Genomic DNA, 19,673 nt, shown 5'->3' on the forward strand with positions numbered 1-19,673 from the left:
ATTGGGGATTGAGCCTGCAAACTTGGGCAAGTGCCCTTGACAGGAATCAAACCCAGGGACCCTTCAGTCTGCAGGCTGACACTATCCACTGAACCAAACCAGTTAGGGCAATTTTCATTTTTTATTGTACATTTCCTTTTTGTTAAATTTTCATTTACATTTCATGTCCTTCTTGTTTTTATTTTTTATTTTTTTAAATATATTTTATTGATTTTTTTACAGAGAGGAAGGGAGAGAGATAGAGAGTTAGAAACATCGATGAGAGAGAAACATCGATCAGCTGCTTCCTGCACATCTCCTACTGGGGATATGCCCGCAACCCAGGTACATGCCCTTGACCGGAATCTAACCTGGGACCCTTCAGTCCGCAGGCCGACGCTCTATCCACTGAGCCAAACCGGTTTCGGCCTTCTTGTTTTTAAAGTGTTTATTTATAGACAGTATATTAGACATGTACTATATATAAGAAAGGTTAAAACAGGACCATTTGGGGGTATGGAAAGTATTAATTCAGTTTATATTGTTGCTAATGGGAAAAAATGATTCAGTTTTCAAATAGCCTTCTGGAATGAATTAAGTTTGTAAAACAAGATTCCACAGTAATTGCTTGTGATCGTTCCACTCTATAAATGAGCAAACGGACTAGAAGTGATATAATAACCCAAGTCACAAAGAGAAGGCAAAGCTGAAATTAGTTCATTCCTATACTGAGGTGTCTACGTGCCATTCTACAGTGTGGGGATCAGGAAATGAAGTAATATACAAGATTGCTTAACTTACCAAGAACCTAGGACATATGGATTATGTATCACTGATTTATATGAAGGTATATGGGAGGCTTTAAGAGATGGTCTTCAGAATTTACCTTCAAGGGCTTCTTAGAAAAGATGCCTTAAAAAAAAAAGCCTTAAGATTAGTGGATGCGTCTCTAACACTTCAAAAGACTGTACTGTCCAGCTACTGAGGTGAAGAATCAAACTTAGACTTATCTCAGGAACAAAGACCAAAAGACTGCCTTTATCGCTCTAAACCTTGTCAATTACTTTGGATTTAACTCCAGAGAGGGCTGGAGGACTAACACCTAGAAAGCTGGAAACAAAGACACATACACTTCCAGGTGTGGACTTTTATTTTCACAAAAAGACAACATTGCCTTCCCACATACAAGTATTTACAAAACCCAACTGATTCACCCATCTAGAACCTGGGTTTTTTTCCACTTCTCAACATGGTTGGGAACATGGAAACATTAATACCCACATAATTCCCAGAGTTGGAATTTATCCATCAAACAGTACAGATTACCTAAAAGTGCACTTACCTGCACAACTCATCCTAAGAACCTCAGTGATACAAACCTCACCGCCAAGGTTTCACTAACCTGTTTGGTCTCACACCATGCAAACCTGAACAAGTATGCTGCTATGCTAAACTGAAACTCGGTTCTCAGGTTCTCCTTACAGATAAGAAGGTTCTCAACGCTTTAGCAACTATACAGAATATGAAGGTTTATTTCAAAAAGAGTACATTCTTTAAAACCAGGGTACACAGATGTACTTCATGTAACAGTACCTTCTGCAAAAAATAGGTTACATAATACTCAGAAATGCAAGGAACAATCGTATTCTCTAAAAATTAGACGGCAGACCTTTTCAGCTTATACAGCCTTCAAAATGGGAGGCTGAAAATGCTTGGTGACATGTAACTCTATAGCCTGATACCAGAGCCAGGCTGCAAATGAAACTACCACCACACAGCTGCAAACTACCCTTTCTATTCACATGGTATTAAACAAAATGGTTTTGATTACAATCTTTTCCAATGTGTCTTGGTGCTACAAGAAAAAAAAGTTGAATGATACACAAAACTATTAAAAGTTACAACAGAACTATTTAAACATCTTCTCCAAAATTGAGAAAAGCAATCATGGTAAATTTTAAAAAAGGGGAATAAAGAAAAGTCTGAACGAACTCTCAAGCAAGTCAGAGGTCCTCTTCGTAAGTAGTCAAATAAAGTTTACTGGAGATTTCAATAAATTATTTTGAAACCATGGCAGAGAGCTAATTTTCAGAATCGTCGTGGAGGCCCGCTTTTAAATGGCTTAAATCCAGAGCCACTTCCTCTTGGTATGGAATTGCCACCAATTTGCACAATTCTATTAATTGGGGAGGCATTACTGAAAAAGGAGCAAAAGAAAAAAAAGTCAGAGAACAAAAGGACAAAAAATTACAGTTAATACCTACAAAGTGCTTATAATTTATCAGGCACTATTCTTTGTACTTTACCCATATTAAGTTAAGTTCTGTATTCAATAGTCCTACCCATCCCACTTTACTGATGAAGAATCTGACATCTGGAGGTTAAGTAACTTGTTTAAGAGCATAGAGCTAATAAATGGTAGAGGGAGAACTTGAATTTGGGTAGTTGAACTTGCCTCATAGAAAGCCATTTAAGGGCATACACATGAGTGGACTATAGCAGTGGTTCCCAAAGTGTGGTCCCCAAATCAGCATCAACTAGGAAGTTGAACCTCTGACATAGAGATTATTTCATATATATACTAGTGGTCTGGTGCACGAAATTCATGCACGGGGGGGCAGGGGATCCCTCAGCCCGGCCTGCACCCTCTCCGATCTGGGACATCCCTTTTGCAATCCGGGACCGCTATCTCCTAACTGCTCACCTGACTGCCTGCCTGACTGCCCCTAACCACTCTGACTGCCGGCCTGCTCGCCCCCAACTGCACCGCCCCCCACCACCAGCCTGCTCGCCCTCAACTGCCCTCCCCTCCTGGCCTGCTCGCCCCTAACTGCCTCTGCCTCGGCCCTGCCACCATGGTTTTGTCCGGAAGGATGTCCAGAAGGTCTCCCAATCTAATTAGCATATTACCCTTTTATTAGTATAGATATATATGAAAAAGACTCACCAAAAACCCCTAAATTTTGGGAGATAAAAACCTACAGTGAAATGGGTTTTATTAAGTAAAATAAAACCAGTTATAGAAAGGTCTGACTGCCAGGCTGAGGAAATCTGGATTAGCTCCTGTGACCTAGAGAAGCTGCTTGTGGTTCTGAGCAAGTAAATGGTATAATAAAACAGTTTCAGCCCGGCGGGCGTGGCTCAGCGCTTGAACATCAACCCATGAATCAGGAGGTCATGGTTTCGATTCCCAGTTGGGGCATATGCCCAGGTTTCAGATTTGATCCCCAGTAGGGGGCATGCAGGAGGCAGCCTATTAATGATTCTCTCTCATTATTTATGTTTCTCTCTCTCCCTCTCTATGAAATTAAAAAAGAAAAAAACCACACCTTATATATATATTTTTAAAAGTTCCAGTGGTTAAATTTAGAAATAGTGTGAATAATGGAGCAGAAAAAAAGACTAATTTGGGAATATTGAATAGAAGCTGAAATGAGGAAGAAAGCATAGCTGTTAACAAATGTTTTTTAAAAACTGTACCATACTTAGAAATTTATACTAGGAATGAAGATAGACAAAGTTGAGGCCCATGGTCTTCCAGTCTGGGTGAATGAGGTATTAGTGGCACTGGCAAATTAAAAAAACCTAGAGGCAATAACTGGGACATGAAGGTTTGAAACAGGAAAAGAATGAGTTGGATGTGACCTTGAATTTATGGAGACAGCAGGCCATTTACATGGAGATCACAATATAGAACTCCATTTGAAGAAGCCAGCAAATTGGATCAAAAAGGTAGAAAGGAAATTATGATTCATTAGAAAGAGTGTTTAGAAAAACAAACACACACAAAAAAGCAGTAGTGAGAAATAGTGCCCAAGACCTAAGATAGTAAAGGACTCTATATTTATCAAGAAACGAAGGCATTGGTGACCTTCAAAAACCAAGGACAGAATGAGTGATGAGGCTGTGCAGGCACAAGTAGAAATAAACACTTAAATTTGACGGTAGGTGCACCCAATAGAATAGCAGAAACTCGGGTTAGTAAGCCAACCCAATATGTCTTCTAAGACCAGTCAATGGGAAAGAAAGAAAAGCATGCGAGAGAGGAAGAGGCCAAAGACTTGCCTGCTGAAGGACCCTATGGGGGTTGGTGTGAAAAGAAAATAAAGCTTGCCTCTTAGCCTATGAACAGGCTGTGGGTTAAAGGTCCACCAGTTTTGCTAGAGTTATTTGAAAAGGAAGGAAGCAGAACAGACTTTCAGTTTTCTTCTTCCTTTCTAGGAATTTTAGGAATGACAGATAGTGAACAAGAAGATGGTTCCAACTTGAAATTAATGTTCATTATCTACCGGATTCTGACATACATTCAGGCGTGTATCTAGATCAATATGCCAGAATGCCAATCAATTAACTTACCACGAGGAATATAACTGCAAAAATTAACATCAGTTGCCCTGCATAAAATCTCCTGGAGATTTTGAGTTAACATGGGGAAATAGTTGGGCAAGGGGTGTTGCTATACAATCTCTCAGAAGCTATCATGACCTTTAAGGAAAGGATAAAGATATGGTTGTGTGCTGGCAGAAAATTTTTAACTAATTACCTACTTACCTTGTATGTTGGGCTATCATGTTTGCCCCTGACCGGCCATCACCCATTCGCCTTGCATCGTGATAGCCAGGCCCTTGAGAAGGTGGGCCATGCCACTCTTTTCTTGGTCCGCTTGCATCCCGTCCATGGCGTTCAACCACACGTCGCTCTTCAGGGTAGTGCTAAAGGCCATATTAAAAGAGAAGTGATGACATCCTCAGCCTCACACCAATTTACTTGTGCTAGTATGCTTTTATTTATTTATTTATTTTTAATTTTTATTATTGATTTTAGAGAGAGGAAGGGAGAAAGACAGAGATGAGAGAGAGAGAGAGAGAGAGAGAGAGAGAAACATCGGTTTGTTGTTCCACTTATTTGTGTATTCACTGGATGCTTTTTTTTTTTGGATGCTTCTTGTTATGCGCCTGACCAGGAATCAAACCCGCAACCTTAGTGTATTGGGATGATGCTCTAGCCAACTGAGCTACCTGGCCAGGACACTAGTGTGCTTTTAATGTCAGAAGCAAATTAGTAAGATGTCTGGGAAGAGAAAAGAATTAATAATAATAATACAACAGCAAATATAAAGGGTTTCCTTCTATTTTGCATTAAGAAGCTACAGAGGGTGGGGTAGGGGGAAATGATTCAGCACTGTAATTTCCATTTCTATACCTTCTAGCACCCAAGTATTTTGTGAATGCTGAGTATTTCTGGATCTCTATATAATGCCTGGATCTATATATGTAAGAAAGCATAGTGAGAGGTCTTAACCTTAAGACAAATTAGGGTATATGATCAACATGTGAACAGCACATAAAAACAGGAGCTGTCATCTTATTTTATAGAGTGCTATGGCTAGTTAGTGCTATGGCTCTGACAAGGTCTTATATCCATGACTATAAAAAACAGAATACCAAACACAAAGAAACAAAATCCACAGAACCTAGGAGCTGAGGAAAGAAGAGTCAAACTTTATGATACTTAGCTCACAGAAAATAGAGTTAAAGGAACCCTAAAGAGAACACTGGTAGAACAACTTATTGATGAAAAATAGAATTTTCGAGGGAGGAACAGGATCTCTCCCAGGACATCTGCCGGGAGCCGGTCCATCCTTGCTGTTTCAAAGGACCTGGCATATATGGCATACTGTTCTTAAAATGTTTTCTCACCTTCTTGGCACTATGTGTTTTAACCAAGGTCTCCTCTCTGAAAAAGGTTGTTTCCCCAGGTAGGGATTTTCCCCTGAAGTTAGGGAGGGAATAAAACCTCTTAACTAAGTGCCAGGCGGGTAATTAATCACTTTAACTACGAACAATCATGCTTAAGCTACATAATCTTTACTCCCTGGAATGGAGATAAGAAACGCCCTAACCTTTGTAATAGAGATTGATAGGATTGAATCAACTGGTATAAATACAGATGTAACAAGACAGCAAGAGACAGAACTTAGAACACAGAACTAAGAAGACAGAACCTACACAGAACCTAGAGACAGAAGAACTTCGCTGGAGAGAACATGGCAAAAGATCTTGGACTGAACCTGACTACAGAAATTGGCAAGAGAACCTGACTAGAACCTGGTGACTGAACCTGGCTGGAGAACCTGGACAGAACCTGGTTGGAGAACCTAGCGAGGGAACATGGCTACAGAACCTGGCTGGAGAACCTGGAGAACCTAGCAAGAGAACATGGACACAGAACCTGGCTGGAGATCCTAAGCAGAACCTCTCTGGAGATCCAGACCAGAACTTGGCTGGAGATCCTGGCTGGAGATCCTGGCTAGGCTGCTGATCAACTGAACACTGTCTCCGTGTCTTTCCTTCTTCGCCGACTCCGTCTACGCCTTTGGGAACCCCTGGACCTGCTGGGGTTGGACTCCGGCATCTGGCGCCCGAACAGGGACCCTTAGGTAAGTCCCCCCGTACTTGGGACGGATAGGACTGCACCATAGGGTGCTGCAGACCCCCCCTATAGAGGATAAGTAGGGTAAGCGGGTAGTTAGTACAGAACTTAGATTGACAAGATGGGTCATACTGAGTCTAAAGAAAAAAGACTCTGTATTAATCTTTTAACGCATATGCTTGCTAGCAGAGGAGTTAAGGTTACTCCCAGTCAGACAGAAAGTTTTATAGAAGACGTATGTCAATGGCTTCCTGAGGATGGAACTGTTAATTTAGAAACTTGAACTAAAGTAGGAGAGCAATTAAAGAACTATTATAGCTACCATGGATCTGAGAAGGTCCCGCCAGATACCTTTTCTCTCTGGAATTCAATTTGTGAAACCTTGGCACCAGAGGCAAAAACGGTTGAACTTTCTCAAAATTTAAATAGTCCCTCGGCTCCACCCAGAGAGGATACATCATTATTGTCTTCAGCTCAATCTAAAAGCAATTTAGCTATGCCTACTGATCGGGAGGAGAATAAATATCATAAACATGACCATTGGTCCTTTCCAGTCAGTAGAGAGGAGAGAGGCCCTCCCATTCAAAACAGGCTCCCCAAATTAGAAAGGAAGCCTGTGGCTCCTATGAGCTCCATGTCTAAATTTCAAAGGGCGATAAGAGAAGCTGAAGCTAATGGAGATCTTGAATTCTCACTCTGCTTCCCAGTTGCATATGAGAATGAGTCTGGTGGGGATGGAAACCCCACCTGGGAGCCTATACCTTACAAAGTACTTAAAGAATTAAAATTGGCCTGCTCTGAATATGGACCTCTAGCTCCTTACACACAAACCTTGGTAGAAACCCTAGCCAGTAAATGGATGACTCCTTATGATTGGTCACAGGTTTGTAAAGCCTGTCTCTCAGGAGGCGATTACTTATTATGGAAAACTGAATATGATGATCTTGCTAAGAAAGCTGTAGCCACTAGCAAAAAAAACCAGAAAAGGAATAACCCTAGACATGATATTAGGAGAAGGTGATTTTAACACGGCTCAGGAGCAAATGAATATGCCCACAGAGGCACTTACCAAAGTAACCAGTTGTGCAGTAAGTGCCTGGAAATCCCTACCTTATACAGCAGGAAAAACAACCACCCTTACAGAGGTTAAACAGAAGGTCGAGGAACCATATCAGGATTTCCTTTCTCGCCTCATACAGGCAGTCAAGAGAGTAATCAATAACAAAGAGGCAGCCGATATCCTAATCAAACAACTGGCTTTTGAAAATGCTAATAATACCTGTCAGGCTTTATTAAGGCCGATTCGCAGAACAGGAACTATAAATGATTTTATAAAACAGTGTGCTGATGTAAGTCCAGCATTTATACAGGGTGTAGCTATAGCTGCAGCTCTCAAAGGGGAGACATACCCTCAATATGTACAGGCTATAGGACAAGCCAGCAATAATACAGGTAATAAAAGAAATATGAACTGCTACTCTTGTGGCTTATCTGGGCACTTTAGCAGAGAATGCCCAAATAAAAATAATAATAATACTCAGGCCAGATGGCAAGCTCCTCGACAGCCTGGAAATACATTAGGGAATAATATTAATCCTCCAAAAACCGTTTGTCCCCGATGTCAGAAAGGATTCCATTGGGCAAAGGAATGTAGATCAAAATACCATAAAAATGGTCGGCCTTTAAACTCTACAAATAGTTCCCAAGGAGGTTATATCCCATCACCTCAATTGGGAAACTTGAGAAGGGGCCAGCCCCAGGCCCCTGCAATAATAGGGGCATCAACCTTCAACCCCTCTGCAAATTTCGATCAGTCAGTGACCTCTTCAGGGCAACCCCAGGCAGTGCAGGATTGGACCTCCACTCAACCACCCATGCAGTACTAACCCCAGACTTGCCAGTAGCAGCCATTCCTACAGGAGTGTCTGGGCCGCTGCCTGAGGGAACCGTAGGTTTAATATTAGGACGGAGCTCCACCTCGTTACAGGGGATCTTAGTCATCCCAGGAGTTGTTGATGCAGACTACACAGGAGAAATACAGATTTTACTTTCCCCACCCACCACAACTATACAGATTCAGCCCAACCAGAGAATTGCCCAATTAATCCTGTTACCAATACATAAAATAGGGACAGCTGTTACCCAGGAAGCTAGAGGGGCCGGAGGCTTTGGATCTAGTGATGCAGCATTTTGGATATAAGAAATCCATGCTACTAGACCTACAAAAATTTTACAAATTCAGGGAAAACCAATTGAAGGTCTATTGGATACAGGAGCAGATGTTTCCTGCATAGCAGGGAAGGATTGGCCCTCTTCATGGCCCATGCACACCACCTCCACTTCCCTAGTAGGACTAGGCAAGGCATCTAATGTAAAAAAGAGTTCTCAGATTTTAACTTGGGCTGATGAAGATCAACATTCAGGAACATTCTGTCCCTATGTAATTACGACTATCCCCTTTACATTATGGGGAAGAGATATCTTATCTCAAATGGGAGTTCTATTATATAGCCCCAGCGGTGTTTGATTTACTCCTGTTACAAAATATTACAAAAAAATGAGTTTAAATATTCCTCACCTCATCATGTTCTACAACGTACTCTATTTGTAATTAATATACTAAATGTAGATTCTGAGGGAAATTCCCCGATGTACAGGCATTGGAACCCTGATCTAACTAAACCTAAAGCCCTCGTCAAATGGAGAGACTTGCTTACAGGAGCCTGGAAGGGACCTGATGTACTTTTAACCCAGGGGAGAGGATATGCTTGTATATTTCCACAGGACGCAGACTCACCTGTGTGGATTACAGACCGTCTAGTCCGACCTTATGTCTCACCGCCCGCCATCTCTGCCTCATCATAGCACACCTGACCAGTGCCCATCTGCAGCAGATGTGCAGCCCTGAGCTGGAACAATCTGTCCATTGGGAGGATCACATGTGCCTCCGTTTTGTCTTTCCACATGTCCCAGCTTTGCCCCACATCTCCTTTCCTTTTTCCTTTTTTTAAAATCTAACTACTTGTTTGCTGGTTCTTTGGCCTTTCTCCTTCTTTCCTGAACACAGCGTTTTCTAGAATCTCCCTACCCTACTGTTCCAGGAAGGGCACCTCCCTTTTATGCCGTGACTAGGGGTGTTTGGTATATGCCCCATACATGGAGTTGTCTTGTGCCAAGAGCCTGACATCCTGGGCTGAGAAAGCCCTGTTCTGGGACTCTCCTTTGTCCTGTATTGGCCCCTCTTACCCTTGTGCCAAGAGGGACCCTCTTCTTACAATCCAATTGCCCATAGCTGTTGCCTGAGCTCTCTGTTCATGCTGAGGTTGAAGCCTCATGGTGGCTGGTACCATGGATCTGTCTCTGGCCCAATGGCGTAAGCTGGCCCCTCTCTAGAGAAGAAACCTGAGTTTCCTATGATCAATGCCAGAGCCCCGCCAGCAGGCGAGGGAATCCAAAGGCAGTTGCTGGGCATGGAGGCCAGAGGGACATAGGCTATCAAGGAGACAAAACTGAACCTCACATCACCCTACTTGGCCCAGAGATGGCTGGTAGTCAACGATGGGTAAGACTCCACAGGGTGGGGCAACCTAAGACAGGCACAGTCGGGGGCCAGTAGGAGAAAACTTGGGGTGCAACAAAGGTTGGGCACAGACCCCCCTCCCCAATGGTGCAGGGGCTTGAACACTCGCCCCTTCTGAGGAAGGTCTCCTGTCCCCATGGCTGCTTCCTGCTTCCCATGCCCAGCTCAGATCGGGACCCAGGTAAAGACAGAGACTGGCTGACAGCAGCTGCCCTCTCACTGCAACAGGACTTGTTTCCCATTTCTACCTGGGACCACAGGGAAAGGGGAAGCTGAAGGAAAGGGCTGTGTCAGGACACTGCCTTCTTCCCTTTCTTCTCCCTCTTTTTTCTAAACACTTCCATGCCTTGTAGTTCTTTTGCTTTCTCTTCTTTTTCTACTACCCTCCATTTTCCATATCAGCTGGATCCAGAGGGCACAGCTTACTCCTCCTCGGACATCGACACCACCATCAACCACGGCCCTGATGGACCCTTTGATGCAGCCCTTCAACTTGATGACGCTTCGGGAAGCCGCCCGCTAGCCAGACCAACAAAGACAATCAAACCAACAACTTGAGGACAGCTGAAATCCCTTGACTGAAGAGGCTGGCAACCTTCTATAGGAATGGGGCTCCTTCTGCGCTCCATCCACTATGTTTATAGCTATGCTCACTATCATTGCTTGCCACTCTTCTTCCGAGACTTAAATGGCCCAATCTGAGAGGTGGCCACTGATTTGCATGCATGATCATTTAAAAAATAAAAAAGGGGGAATTTGCCGGAAGCCGGTCCATCCTTGCTGCTTGACACAGTCGCTGCAGGAAAGAAACATCTGCACAGCATATGTTTCAAGGGACCTGGCGTATATAGCATACTGTTCTTAATATGTTTGCTCCCCTTAGCGCTGTGTGTTTTAACCAAGGTCACCTCTCCTAGAAAGGTTGTTTCCCCAGGTAGGAATTTTTCCCTGAAGTCAGGGAGGGGATGAAACTCCTTAACTAAGTGCCAGGCGGGCAGTTAATCACTACAAACAATCATGCTTAAGCTACATAATCTTTACTCCCTGGAATGGAGATAAGAAATGCCCTAACCTTTGTAATAGAAATTGACAGGATTAAAATCAACTGGGATAAATACGGATGTAACAAGACAATAAACAGCAGAACCTCTCTGGAGATCCAGACCAGAACTTGGCTGGAGATCCTGGCTAGGCTGCTGATCAACTGAACACTGTCTCCGTGTCATTCCTTCTTCGCCAACTCCGTCCACACCTTTGGGGACCCCTGAACCTGCTGGGGTTGGACCCCGGCAGACATCTTTCCTAATGAATATCTGAACGCAGAGGGCTGGCCTATGATACGGCCCTGTTTCACTCTAACTACAGCAGGATGTCTGATTATATACCCAGGCTTAAGGTTTACAGGTAAACAGCTCAATGAAATGACCTACTGAATATTTCCACTTATTAGAAACATTAAAGCTGATAATGTCACCAGGCCCAAATTTATGTCATAAATGCTCTAAATAATCAGAAAGTATACAGTGGTATTAGCAAGAATGCCAAGGGATTAAATTTTTTTCTAGTAAAAAAAGTCCCTAAAAGCCCTGGCCCATTGCTCAGTGGTTAGAGCATTGGCCTGTGGACTGAAGGGTTGTGGGTTCGATTCCTGATCAAGGGCACATACCTCATCGAGTGCCTGCAGACCTATACTCCAAGTGCGGCACCACAGTGTCTACAATGAGTGATTTGCACTGTGGAGCACAGCTACTTAGGAGTGGCAAAGTGCCTTCTGGGGCAGCCACGGAAATACTTTTGTCTGATAACTGAGGCTTGACTTTGTCAAACAGCTCTTTGTTGCACCTACCTTTGCTTTGTCAAATGTAAATCAGATAATAAACCTGAGTATCTTCTTAAATTAAGAAGAAGAAAAAAAAGGGCACATACCTCAGTTGCCCAGTAGGGGTGTGTATGGGAGGCAAGCAATCAATGTGTCTCTCTCATACAGATGTTTCTCTCCCCACCTCTAACTTCCACTCTCTCTAAAAATCAACAGAAAAAATATCCTCAGGGGACGATTAATAACGACAACAACAACAACAAAATGAACAAGAATTTCGGGGTTAATATCCAACTTCTTTGAATTACTGATGTTCAACTACTGACAGTAAAATATGAAAAATACGAAGATTTTTTATAGGAAACTAGTCTCCCAGTCATTCTAATCAACCAATCTAGGTCACATCAAAATGATAAGTCCTCTAAAGTGATTTCCGAAGAGCTGAGCATAAACCTTCATTAGCACTTACCTGTGCTCCACTTCCTCGGTCTGTAATGACCCTTTCTCCTTCTCTGTTGCCATAGCTGGAAGCGTTACTGCGACTCCCGGGTGGGGCCCCTCTTACACTGTGTCCTGACACTTCTCTCCCAGATCGCTCTGGCCTTTCAACTCTGTTAAACAAAACCCCAAAAGGTATGCGATCAAAATTCTATTATAACTTTCTTTTAACCCAAATGCAATATATACCACCATAGAGGCATTAGAAACTACACGAATACCTTGCTTCCCGTTTGTCACTGGACATGCCTCCTTCACTTTTCCAGGTGGAGGTCCTAGAGGGAGTGGGCCCTGCTTCTCGTGGATGTCTCGGGTGAGTGATATCAGGCCTATCGTGAATGATCACGGTTCTCCTCTCTTCTCGCTCCCCTCGTACTTCACGCCTGTCTGTTTCTCTAAGTTCATTTCTTGGTGGTGGAGGCTCATTTCTCCTGGAATCACTGAAATTTTTGGGATACCTTTCAAAACCTGGATCTTCTCTTCGTGCAGTAGGACGTGTTTTTTTCCCGTCACTTTGACCAACAAAGCGTTCTCGCCTATTGTTTATCAAAACAAAGAACATAGGTCCTCAGAAGTACTTACTTGGCCTTATTCTTCTTAACTTTATTGACATAATCTACAATAGTTACATCTTCTGTAAAAATTAACTTAAGGCAAAGCCACCAAAATATCCACAGTTATTGATTACTAGAGGCCTGGTATACAGATTCGTGCACAGGTGGGGTCCCTCAGCCTGGCCTGCACCCTTTCGCAATCTGCGACCCTTCGGGGGATGTCGGACTGCCAGGTTTCGGCCTGAGGGATGTAGCAGTGCCAAAGCAGCAGGTGGCCGGATGGGAGCCCCAGCCAGGGCTGGGCGCAACTCCACCACTGCTCATCCCAGACCTGCTGCGCCTGCTGCCACCACCTTGTAGCACTGCTGCAGAGGCAGGAGAGGCTCCCATCACCAGCTGAGAGCCTGGCTTCTGGCAGAGCTACGCTCCTGCTGTGGGAGCCCACTGACCACCAGGGGGCAGCTTCTGCGTTGAGCATCTGCCCCCTAGTGGTCAGTGCGCATCATAGCAACTGGTCGTTCGGGTTGTTTGGTTGTAATGGTCACTTAGGCTTTTATATAGATAGATAACTCATAATCTCTTAAACTGAGGTAAATGTCCGGCATGATGGTTGGTTTTTTAGCATCCAGGAGGGATTACGTCAAACATTCAAGGCACTGCCAACCTGAAGGATATTTCACTGCTCTTAACAATTGAGGCACATCCAAAGCTAATAGTATTCCCACTTAGTTTTAAAGGTTAAGATAAAGCCAATCCTTTCCGGCGGTGACGACCTCCCCACAACAATATGCCTTTTGCTAAGAATCTCCTCCATCCCTCTCCAGAAGAGAAGAGGAAACAAAAGAAGAAACACCTGGTGCAGAGCCCTAATTCCTACTTCATGGATATAAAATGCCCAACCTGCTATGAAATCACCACTGTCTTTAGCCATGTGTATTGGTTGCTCCACTGTTCTCTGTCAGCCAACAGGAGGAAAAGCAAGGCTTACAGAAGGACGCTCCTTCAGAAGGAAGCAGCACTAGAAGCACCTCAAATCAAGACGAGTGGGAAGCCATCCCAATAAACACATTTTGGATTAAAAAAAAAAAAGAGAGATAAAGCCAACCTACTTAACGTTGTTATGGTGGCCTATCAAACTAATTTTTAATACTGAATCATATTCCCAGGAACAAAACTGAACATGCAAAAAGAGAACAGATGAAATCGCTGTGCTGTGTTCTGGGAACTGGAGAGTTCTGCCAAGATAATCTGGGCCTACATAAGATTTGGGAGTTCTCTGTCTGAGATAAGCCCAGAAAACAGTAACTCAGACCAAAAAAATGTTCTGTTCACCAGTATCCCCAAAAGGAGACTTTACTCCAACAAGTAGTATATGAAAATGAATCTACTGTCTCTATTTTCCTAAAGCCTTTTTATATTTTCTAAATTAATGAGTGCTAAATACAGTTACTCAGTTTTAAATGCCACCACTAGGGGAAAGAGAAATGAGTGAAGAAATAATTGTTTAATATATTTGCAGCTACAGTAGAAGAAATAAATCTAATATATTAATTCATATACTAGTAAAGCCATCTAGTATAAATTGTGATGTTACCTTGAAGTTTTATCATGTTATCCAAGATACAAATTTATTCTTTGTTTAAATCTGGGTTATTATGGCAATTTTTAGTTGATTAGTTGTTTTTCCTTGGCTACCTCTTAATTTTCTTCATATTACAATCCTCTTTAGCTGTCCCTTATAAATTCTGTATTATAAAACATGAGCAATTTGAATGACTGAGAGAAGTTGCTGCCATTCACAGGCATTATTTGGACAGTTCACAGAACTCACGAATAAAATGAGGGCGTTTTGTGTGTGTGTTTTTTTAAGAATTTTTTTTTTAGAGAGAGAGGGAGAGGGAGAGGGAGAGAAACATTGATTGCCTACTGCATGCCCTGACTAGGGATCGAGCCTGCAACCCAGGCATGTGCCCTGACTAGGACTCAAAATGGCGACCTTTTGGTGCACAGAACTATACTCAACCAATGGAGCCACACCAGCCAGGATAATGGTGTTTTTTAAATTTTCATTTTTGTTCTATTTTATTATTTATGTTGCAGCATTTTTATATTTGGAAAGGAGAATACAGAGCATAACAGAAAGTAAAGGAAAACAAAGGTTTGCAACTGAATTGATGACTTTTCCATGGAGTATAACAACTGCTATGTAAATTATTTTAGTAAATTCGACATTTGAAGGGAAGACTTCTTATATCAGCAAAAGGGTCAAACATTACATTTTTGAAGCCTAGAACTTATTTAAATTAAAAAAAAAAGTTGGTCTAAAATCATTATAAAGAATACATGGACATCGGTCTACCAGCTGAACTGTCCATTAGAGTAAATCCTGACGGGACAAGTTAGCTGTGGTTGACCCCTGTGTGGCAGTACAATGTCTTGTCTTACTGCAAAAGGACAAAAGCTGCTAGGAAGTTTAGGTTCTTTAGAATAGAATTTTTAAATAGGCAGTTTAGTCTTTGAGGGTTTCTCGAAGTGTAGAAAGCCATCATGTAAACACTACATGTTTAATCATTTTAGAGTGGTGGCCGCTCTCTTTAGGAGTTGGTCCACAAAGTGAATTTCAATGATTCATGTTTTCCATGGTCGTTTCTGATTATCTTTCCCACGAGAGAAAGGAAAAGGGAAAGAAGAGCTACACCTTGTGCGTGTGAATTTGGGACCTGTTGGCCAATGGGAATGTCACTCCATGGAAATACAGGTTCTCCATGGAAATACAGGTTCAGCTTGTTCACACTTGTTACTGTGTAGCTTCTAAGCTTGGTTCTTAGATCTGTTTCATATTTTAAACTAGTTCCATTTCACAGTTCTAATTATTCAAACCAATTTTTACAGCCTCCTGGGTAGGTCATCTTGACTCTTGAATTATAATATTTTGAGATGTTTTCACACCAAAAAGTGCACAGAGTGAAGGCAATTTACAGCAAACAAAACAAAACATACGATTTGTTTTGAACACTCAGTTCTGACCTATATACTTTAAGACCTATAGATTTTAAGAGAACCAAACTTATCACTAGCAAGGTTCATATACTAAATACAACAATTTTCAACATAATCTATTTACCTTTCAAAAGATGAAGACTGTACTGATGAACTCTCAGGAAACCTGCCCCTCTCTCGGTGATCAAAGTCATTAAATCTGTTCTGTTGGCGAGAGTAGTCAGATCCATGGCTGAATCGTGCATCAGTATCTAGAGACAACTTTTTATTCTCGCTCCAGTAAGGATCATCTCGCCTTGAAGAGAAATATTTGCTAATTTATATAAATTAGTATTATAATAACCAAACAACACTTACTTGGAGTCATACATACCACATGCTAGGAACTGTGGACACAGAGGGCTAATAAACTCAAAACACAAAACATTTTGTTACAAGAACGAGCTAGCAACAAATTATTAAATTATGTAAAGTCATATAGTGTTAGAGGAACTTCACAGGAGAGAAAGTAGTTGAAAAATTGTCTGCTTTAAAATTATCAGATGGAAAAGACAAATGAGGTAAAACATTCAATATACCATTTTAGCAGTAAAATTCTTTTTTTTTTAATGTGCTTTTTTCATTTGTTTTGTTAATATATTTTTATTGATTTCAGAGAGGAAGGAAGAGGGAAAGAAAGATCAAAACATCAATGATGAGAGACAATCATTGATCAGCTGCCTCCTACATGCCCCCTACTGGGGATCAAGCCCGCAACACGGGCATGTGCCCTTGACTAGACCCAGGACCCTTCAGTCCACAGGCCAACCCTCTATCCACTGAGCCAAACCAGCTAGGGCTAGTAGTAAAATTCTAACCAGCAGTATACAAACTTTTCAGCTATACTTAATTTTAGGAAGGTTTGAGGGATTAAGTCCCAAGCACAATTCATTCATTACACCTATTTCTCAACACAATCCACTAAATCTCATAGATTTCATATTAAAATTAAATGATTATATTTTTGAAATCTATTGTGAATCATGAACACAGACACGCACAGAATCTATATTTGAGCCTTCCCAAGTTAAGGTATCCTTTTTTTTTTAAACATATTTTATTGATTTTTTTTTTTACAGAGAGGAAGGGAGAGGGATAGAGTTAGAAACATCGATGAGAGAGAAACATCAATCAGCTGCCTCCTGCACACCTCCTACTAGGAATGTGCCCGCAACCAAGGTACATGCCCTTGAAGGATCCCGGAATCAAACCTGGGACCCTTCAGTCCGCAGGCTGGCGCTCTATCCACTGAGCCAAACCGGTTAGGGCTATGGCATCCATTTTTGTTATCAGTAGTACCTTGTAAGAATGTTGAAAACGGGTCTGAGAACAACCACTGAAACCTACTATAACCATGTATTTCCATCATATTGGGAAAACATTTGGCATTAGGAAGGAAAGAGAAAGGAAAGCAGACTCTTCCTACTTGATAATGAGCTAGGTCCACTCCATTACTGCAATCATTCCCATCTCTGTGGATCATGACCTCTTTACTCCAGGGATGGTTGCCTATACTTTCTAGTTCTCTAGTTAGTTTTAGCTTGAAAGGAGTAAGACAGCAAGTGGAACTGTAAAATAAAAAAGCAAACATTTACCTATGATCTACATCACGTGGGCGTTTCAAAGAATTCCTTTTTTCTTGTTCATAACGAAGCTGCTGCTGTTGCCTTCTCAGTTCCTCTCGTTCTCTAGCAATACGTTCAGCTTCCTTACGACGTTCCTTCAGACGACACAGAAGGAAGAACCAACCAATGCAAAATGAAAACATAAGGTAAGTATATATGCAACCTTGTTTTAATCCTGTCATTAAGAAACCATCATAGACAATCACTAGGCAAAACACTTGGGACAAATACATAAACAAATATGACTCTAGGAATCAGTAATCTAGGCTATAGTTACTATTCTGCAACATTAAAAATAAGAGACTGATTGGGTGGTAAAAGCTGGCAAGTAATTGGGAAGGTCAGATTTAGTTCAATCATTTGATTCAAAGGAAAGCACCCACAGGGAATTAGAAATAGAGTTCTTAAAACATATGGACACTAAGGGCCTTAAAACCCTGGATGCAATTCTGCAGAGAGGCATTATTACCTTCCAGCCTTGGGAAATCATTCCCACTATAATATGTAAGGAAACAGTTATTTTCTAAGATTGGGATAGTGACAGAGCCTGGATTACAACTACTCTGGACTCATAGTCCTATGCTCAGACTATTAGGCTGCCATGATATTGCAGAGCTTGAGTTATTACCAATTGGCTAGAACAAAGTCACTACTGAATGTATTTTTAACTAGCATCTAATTCATTGTTATCTTTCAGGGGTACTTAATAAATGCTCATTAGCTGAACTCATTCCATAGAAGCTTTACCAAAGTAAAGCAAATTTCAGGGCAAAAATCACAGGGTTTGGAAAAGGTCAGTTATTTAAGATGAAAAGATTTTCTGACTGCACCTGTTCAATACGAATGCGTTCCCTTTCCAAGCGTTCGCGTTCCATTCTCTCTCTCTCTAGTTTTTGCCTTTCAATTTCTAGGCGCTCTCTCTCTCTGAGTAAGCGTTCCCGTTCTTCCCGTTCACGAATTATTCTAATGCGTTCTCGCTCTCGACGCTCTCTTTCTGCAATCTCTCTTCGTCTAACAAAAATCAGTATTTAGAAATACTTAAATTATGCTAGCACTGTGTGAAAGAGAATAATTTTTTAATTTGAAATTTTTATTGAGATTGGCAATTTTAAACTTCAACTTAATCTAAGTAGTTTTAATATAATTGGAAAGAAAACTCAAAATAAGAAAACTTTAAACAGACCCCAACACTGTCACTTATTTATTAAGACTGTCAACTGAGCAGCTGAATTTTATACAGTAGTTGCCTCTTAGATGATTCCTGCTTAAATAAAAATCCCACTATAATAATAGCCCATTAATAAATTGACATTTTGAAAAGGAGATATTCTACATATATAAATTTACAAAACTACAATTTACATTGTTTCTGACAAAAATTTCTATAGTATACAGTCTATGTCCTTAAACAAGGTTTACCTTATTTTGATGACTTGGGGGTTATACTCATCAACGTGAATTACAGCAAATGTTATATATAATAAAATGGAGGCCCTTAAGGGCTTTTCTGGAGTATTCATTAGCCCATAACAGATGGCTCCAGGTAAATGCATTTTTTAGTCAGGAGATAGCTCAAATGTTTGCTGAACTGAATTAACTTCTTATATCAGACTTTTAATAGTTTTTGTCATTTCCTCACTCTAAGGAACTCAGTGTACTTTGTCTCTCAGTATGTCTTCCTCCATCAACCTAGTAGTTCTCAATCCCCCATGGAAATCTGAGGGGCATTTTTAATCATTACAATGACCATGGAGTACTACCAGCATTTACTGAGTAGGGACCAAGGATTCTAAATACCTTATGATGCACAGGATAGTCCTGCACAACAAAAAACTGTCCAATACTCCTAATATCTTTCAAATGACATAATGGACATTTATGTCATTAAAACAACAAAAAAAATCACCTTAAAAAATCTGAGCCTAAAACTTATTTTTAATAAATGCTAGGTTGGCTTGTTTGCTTTGACATGGTTTAATATTCACTACAATTTCCAGAAATGCAACTTCCTGTAAAAAAAAAGGGGGGGGGGTATTATATTCTCTTGAAAACTTCACTAAGAGTTGTTCACCACTTCAGAAACGACGTCATGATGTCAACACCACTCCTGGTCTTTGACTCACCAATACGACATACCAATATCAGTC

General features: G+C 41.3%; 1 protein-coding gene and 1 pseudogene across 6 annotated transcripts in view; one reads left to right on the top strand and one right to left on the bottom strand.

The window, feature by feature from the left end:
• Window positions 1-776: 776 nt before the first annotated feature.
• Window positions 777-19,673, bottom strand: part of SLTM (SAFB like transcription modulator) — a 58,002-nt gene continuing 39,105 nt past the window's right edge. For 2 of the 6 annotated variants that reach the window (XM_036303032.1, XM_036303017.1), the window contains exons 15-21: window positions 18,357-18,537; window positions 17,497-17,621; window positions 15,987-16,157; window positions 12,530-12,844; window positions 12,280-12,421; window positions 4,531-4,691; window positions 1,112-2,176 (exon numbers count right to left, since the gene is read on the bottom strand). In XM_036303032.1, coding sequence (XP_036158925.1) covers window positions 2,068-2,176; window positions 4,531-4,691; window positions 12,280-12,421; window positions 12,530-12,844; window positions 15,987-16,157; window positions 17,497-17,621; window positions 18,357-18,537 — 1,204 coding nt within the window. In that variant the 3' untranslated portion in view covers window positions 1,112-2,067. Of the gene's footprint in view, window positions 892-1,111; window positions 2,177-4,530; window positions 4,692-12,279; window positions 12,422-12,529; window positions 12,845-15,986; window positions 16,176-17,496; window positions 17,622-18,356; window positions 18,538-19,673 lie in introns of those variants that run through there. The other 4 variants (XM_036303023.1, XM_036303006.1, XR_004966716.1 and 1 more) reach the window with 3 other exon arrangements.
• LOC118652868 lies at window positions 13,650-13,961 on the top strand (annotated as a pseudogene).

The sequence above is a fragment of the Myotis myotis genome, unplaced genomic scaffold, assembly GCF_014108235.1.
Source record: "Myotis myotis isolate mMyoMyo1 unplaced genomic scaffold, mMyoMyo1.p scaffold_m19_p_1, whole genome shotgun sequence".
NCBI lineage: Eukaryota > Metazoa > Chordata > Mammalia > Chiroptera > Vespertilionidae > Myotis > Myotis myotis.